General features: G+C 38.7%; 1 protein-coding gene across 2 annotated transcripts in view; it reads left to right on the plus strand.

Moving 5' to 3' along the window:
• The window catches only part of LOC149813711 (pleiotropic drug resistance protein 3-like), a 29721-nt gene extending 23804 nt beyond the window's left edge, over positions 1 to 5917 (plus strand). For both annotated transcript variants that reach the window (XM_089990880.1, XM_089990881.1), the window contains 8 exons: positions 128 to 460; positions 1994 to 2284; positions 2488 to 2571; positions 3565 to 3698; positions 3982 to 4209; positions 4465 to 4636; positions 4899 to 5153; positions 5558 to 5917. In XM_089990880.1, coding sequence (XP_089847006.1) covers positions 128 to 460; positions 1994 to 2284; positions 2488 to 2571; positions 3565 to 3698; positions 3982 to 4209; positions 4465 to 4636; positions 4899 to 5153; positions 5558 to 5824 — 1764 coding nt within the window. In that variant the 3' untranslated portion in view covers positions 5825 to 5917. The remainder of the gene's footprint in view (positions 1 to 127; positions 461 to 1993; positions 2285 to 2487; positions 2572 to 3564; positions 3699 to 3981; positions 4210 to 4464; positions 4637 to 4898; positions 5154 to 5557) is intronic.
• Positions 5918 to 6316: the final 399 nt, after the last annotated feature.

A 6316-nucleotide genomic window follows, 5' to 3' on the forward strand; every position in this document is an offset into this window, starting at 1 on the left:
TACCGTGTCAGTATTGGGCTTGATCCATGCCCAGTTGGGTCTCTGTTATTGGGGCCTATCACTTTTAAAGCTTCGGTTTCATGGTATTATGGAGTGAGACCATTTACAGTTGTTTGTCATTTGTTAGGAAATGAGAAATCAAGGTGTGACAGAGAAAAAACTTCAGCTACTTAGAGATATAACAGGTGCATTCAGGCCTGGCGTTCTTACTGCGTTGATGGGTGTCAGTGGAGCAGGAAAGACAACTCTCATGGATGTTCTTTCTGGAAGGAAAACTGGGGGGGTTATTGAAGGAGACATATGGATTGGAGGGTATCCCAAGTCTCAGAAGACGTTTGCTAGGATATCTGGTTACTGTGAACAGACTGACATTCATTCTCCACAGGTTACTGTTGAAGAATCAGTTATCTACTCTGCATGGTTGAGATTAGCCCCTCAAATCGACCAAAATACCAAAAGGGTAAGCCAACTTCAAGATGTGTACTATTTCATTGTCAGAAAGTTTGTGTATATAGGAGCTGTTAACTTCCACAGAGTTATGTGGATGCCAACAACAATCACAAAATTCATACCTCTCACAAATTCAAAAGAATCAAAACTGATATTCTGATTGATTGATTAATTGTCACCAGCCATGTTCGTTTAATTTAAAAATAAAGGACATTGTTTTGAATGATACATTTATTACCTGCAATTTAAATGTGTGCAACGACTTTAAATATGTTTTCTTCATGAAATTACTAAGATACCCGTGGTTTGCAACAATTAATGCATCAAATCAGAATCCCAGTTATGAATGTGTGAGGGTAAAAGTTTCTGGTGATTGTTGTTGAAGCCCATGAATGACTGTGGATTAAACAGCTCTGTGCATGTGTGTCTGTCTGACATACGTACAGGTGCAGGTATGTGGAGTAGGATATGTAAATTTCTTAAGTATGGGTACAGGAGTACGGCTCTGTTTATATATATATATATATATATATATATATATATATATATATATATATATATATATATATCTGTGTGTGTGTGAAACACAATACAAAAATGGATGAAAACAACCATGATGGATTGATGAAATGATACAACATAATAGAGGGTCAGATCTGAATCAGGTCATTCAAAAATGGCCTGACTTGTACCCCTGAAGTACCAGTATCAGTACCAGTGTCAACACGGCTGGCACAGGTACAGCACTCTTCTGGAAGCACCCATGTTACATAGGTATGTACATATGTGTGTGTCTTTTTTTGTGTATGTGTGTACATGATGTGTTTTATGTTCTTCCATATGGATCATTTAACTTGGTCAGGCTTCAGGCTGTCCAAGTTTGCCTGAATGGCTGTCAGACGTGAAACCATGAAATAATTGAACATACTCACAATTAGGGATCAACAGCTCAGCTTGCCAGTGAAATCATAGCAGGGTACGGTTTGAAGACAAGCGGAAGAGACTCTGTGAGCTTGGACCTATGCTGGAGTAGTTTCAGATGACACTAGGTTGGTTATGTGACTGATCTAAATGGAGATCTGCCACATCCTAAGCCCTTGATTTTAGGTTTGATTGTTTAACAATTGCCAAAGATGTAATGGAAAAAAGGTCCAATAATTGAATCTAACTTATTTCTATGGAGATTGTGCTGATTTAGAACACTAGGCCAAAACTGAAAAAGTATGAGTTACCACTGACCAAGGGAGCATGATAGCATCAACACACTAGACTGTGCAAGCTGATATGATATATCACCAATTCAGGACTGTAAACAGACCTGAGATTAGGATGTCCATGGTACAGAAACCTCATTACCATTATTAATTTGATCAGCAGCTTGAAACATCAAGTTAAATCATTTCTATACAAGCCAGGGAGGATATGGTCATTATTATCAGAAGCCACCTATTGGATATGCAAAATGCCTGAAAATTGGAATAGAACAGAAAGAGAAAGAAAGGGGCTACATACTGATAGTTTTCTCTGTTGCATGACTATACAGGAATTCATTAATGAAGTACTTGAAACCATTGAACTTGATGGAATCAAAGATGCATTGGTTGGCATTCCAGGTGTAACCGGTCTCTCAACAGAGCAGCGCAAGCGCTTAACTATTGCAGTTGAACTTGTTGCAAATCCATCTATAATATTTATGGATGAGCCCACATCAGGCCTAGATGCAAGGGCAGCTGCTATTGTCATGCGAGTAGTGAAGAATGTGGTTAATACTGGAAGAACAGTAGTATGCACAATCCACCAGCCAAGTATTGATATATTTGAGTCCTTTGATGAGGTAAATATTACTTGGAGTGATGCTCTTGTCCTGCAGTTTACTCTTCCTCAAGTTGACATATTCTCGTGGTATAGGTTGGACCCCAGACAAATGTTAGGGACTGTGCTGGGGGTGATGCAATTTCCAACTTGGTTTAGTCCATCTTCTATATTCTTGCATCAATATCAATTTTTTTGTTTTCTTTTCGATGTTGTTTATTGCAGTTAATGCTGATGAAACGTGGTGGTCAACTAATTTACGCTGGACCACTGGGTAGGCATTCGAGTAATGTAATTGAATATTTTGAGGTGAGCATCAACAAAATGCTTTTAATTTGTGATATTGTATTCTTAAAATCGTTTCTATTTCTATTATGATTATCACTTCACATTTCATGATAATTAAGTATTATCCTTTTCTGGCTTCCGTCAAAGGCTAAGGTTATGATCTCCAGCGTCACACTAGCAATGATGAATCATGAAATTGAAATCCAAGTAAATCTGCCTAAAACCCCAATTGTATTGGATGAAAGATCCTTTCAATAATAATCCAAGTTTTTGCAAAACTCTAGAGGATTCCAAACCTTTTACACTAGTTTGGACTAGAGAATTTGAACTAATTTGTGTCAAGCAAACCTTTTGGTCCATGCCAACAGGAATCATCTACTGTCCCAGTTCTCAAACCGGTTACAGTGTCTTGATAGTGACTCAATAGTTCAGATCCCTGCAGAAGTACAGAACTATGGAAGTAAAGCCACTTTGCATTGATATATTATGCCAATCATGCCTCAAGACTTTGTTGTTCAATCCAGATTTGTGAGATAGTACATACCTCATGTCCCAGCAGTTCCATCAACGGGCTTAATTTTACTGATCAATTTTTCCTAATGTAAACCCTATCAGATGGAGTGCCTGGAACAATATGATTCTATTTGCCAAGCTTCAAATCTTTACACATGAAATGGCATGCTTGGTGGTAGGGTTCCAAGGACCCATATTTGCCTGGAGTTTGCTAACCTAAAACTCATGATAGCATCCCTAGGGATGGGTCCTCCATTATTTTAAAACAAAAAAAGGAGGCTACCTAACACTGTGATCTATATGCAGTGTAAGCCAGAGATGAGATTGGAATATTAGAACAATATCCCCTACAGTGTTTGTCAGTAATCTTGCATGTATTCTTCCAAACATTGCTGATATTCTTTGGTCTAAGCAAAAATGGTGTATTTACATCCCCTCTTGTGTTGTGCCATTATGCATTGAAGTTGCAATACAGAATAACATGGGGACATGGATGTGCAGGGAATTTCTGGCGTTCCAAAGATCAAAAACAACTACAACCCAGCAACATGGATGTTGGAAGTTACTTCTATGTCGATAGAAAGACAGCTTAACATAGATTTTGCTGAACTTTACAAGGAGTCATCCCTCTACCAGTGAGTAATAACACCAACATCTAAATGGATTTGATTTGAACTCAATTCCCATTTTAGCATCATTTCTGGGGCTTAATGACTGTAATTGAGTTGCCCAACCCCATCAGATCAGTCGATTCCAATTGGAATTCAATCGAGTTAATAACTCAGAATTTTATGGAGTCAATTGAAGCAGCGGTGGATTTTTCCTCTCTTTTTTTTTCTTTATTTTAACATACATCTTTTAAAGCATTCACCCATTATACAGTTCTTGGGTATATATGATATGCTCCTTTATGCTCAGGAACAACAAAGAACTAGTCAAACAATTGAGTACACCACCTCCAGGTTCAAAAGAATTGAGCTTCCCAACTGTATTCCCACAAAATGAGTGGGGGCAGTTCAAAGCATGCCTCTGGAAGCAGTACCTGTCATATTGGCGAAATCCTTCGTACAACTTGTCTCGTATCACATTTGTAATCATCACTTCTGTGTTCTTTGGTGCACTCTACTGGAAGCATGGGCAAAAAATGTAAGCTACTCGTCCAAATGAATTTATTTGATTGATGCCACACATACACATATGCAAGCATATGTGCATACACATTAACACATATGCATGTACACGGGTAGTTAAAGGTACACAGGCATGTCTACGCCGAAGAAAAATCCATGAATAAGAGATGTATATGTGAAGATGTGAAGAGTAGCATGTTGCTACTCTAGATGTCTTGGTAATGTAAATAAGGATATAAGATAGACTAACTCTCTGACCTTTCTTTTGTAGAGATACACAGCAGAATTTATTCACCATGCTGGGGTTGTTGTTCTCAGCAACGATCTTCTTAACCATAAACAGCTGCATGACAGTTCATCCTGTTGTGGCAACTGAGCGCATTGTGCTGTATCGTGAAAGATTTGCTGGGATGTACTCTGCACGTGCTTATTCATTTGCACAGGTTGAAAAGAAAATCTGAATGATATGAATTCTTTTGTTCAAAGCTATTTCCAGTTCATCCCATATCCACCATCCATCCCAGAAGCTGATATGTAGTATGTGACATGGTTGACATGTCAGTGCATGCCATCTGATTAAAGGATCCGTTGTGTCTACATTCGGTTTCCACTATCTATTTGCAAATGGATGGTGGAAATGGAAGAGGAAAAAAAACAATGCTCATTTCCTGGAACTCATATTTTCCTGTCTTTGTATAAATGCAGGTGGCGATTGAAATTCCTTGTGCATTCATCCTAGCACTCATATTTTGGATCATTACTTACCCTTCAGTGGGCTACTATTGGACTGCTTATAAGATCTTTTGGTATATCTTTGCAATGTTCTGTACGCTCTTATACAGCAGTTATCTTGGAATGCTGGTGGTTTCATTGACTCCAAACCCTCAAGTTGCTTCAATCCTGCAATCTGTTTTCAACACAGCAATTACTCTCTTTTCTGGCTTCCTGATACCTGGGCGGGTAAGAAAATTTTCCCTTTTTTTCCCATTTATAAATGAGGCAATATGACATCTAAACCTAACATCACTTACTAGACTCTAGCCCAGTGTCCCATTCAATTTGTTTCAAAGAAAAGCTGGTAACGACTTTACCAATAGAACTGGAGTTAATATGTCACTTGATCTTAAGAACATTAGGTATTAAACTAGCCATGACCTGCACAACCGCAGTATCTGAGATACTTATGAATTGCAATTTTGATAATGTTAATATCGGGAGGCAGATTCAAAGTATTTGGAAGTATTTTCCTACTTAAAAATATCAAGATGTCATCACCAATATTTACCTAGTTTATTTTTTAAAACAAAATGTTTATGGAATCATCCAACCGGTTACTAATGATGTGATTGTTTTTACTGATGCAGCAAATTCCAAAGTGGTGGATTTGGTTATACTGGATCTGCCCTTCAAATTGGAGTCTGCGTGGCCTTTTTACTTCGCAATATGGTGACATACACAAGGATATAGACATATTTGGGGAAAGAAAAGCAGTCAGTTTGTTCCTGAAAGATTACTTTGGCTTTAGCCATGATCGGTTGGGCGTGGTTGCAGTTGTACTTCTGGCCTATCCTGTTGTTTTTGCTTCTTTGTTTGCTTACTTCATCTCAAAGCTAAATTTTCAGAGAAGATAATGATTACATGCTTCCTTCTAACCTTGTTTGTTCTTGAAACAGATGTAAAGTCCATTAATTTTCATTCAATTTAATTTAGAATCCTACCCTCAACTACTCGAGTATTGTTTTATCAAATTACCTTAAGCTTGAGCTGAGCCCCGGCAGGTGCCTCTTTTTTTTTCAATTTATAACCGGAAGAAACTGCACCTGACACAAAGACCTAGTGGCACATGCTGGTGGCATAAAGCTCCGAAGCTAGGACCCCGCGCTTGGGATCTATGCTGGGTGTTGGCTTGCACAGAGGGGTAATGCCCATGGGAATCAAACCTTGACTGCTCGTCTAGTGGCCAACCTCCCACCCCACTACGCCAACCCCCCTTGGGGAGGCAGGTGCCTCTTATATGCAAGCTCTGAATAGCAACCTCTCTCTCTCTCTCTCTCTCTCTCTCTCTCTCTACAATCAAGGAAAGTTCAAAATCTACGTCCCCATTCCGATGACAAGAGGCAAAG

This window comes from Nuphar pumila, chromosome 16 (genome assembly GCF_984573655.1).
Source record: "Nuphar pumila chromosome 16, dmNupPumi1.hap1.1, whole genome shotgun sequence".
In the NCBI taxonomy this organism is placed as follows: domain Eukaryota; kingdom Viridiplantae; phylum Streptophyta; class Magnoliopsida; order Nymphaeales; family Nymphaeaceae; genus Nuphar; species Nuphar pumila.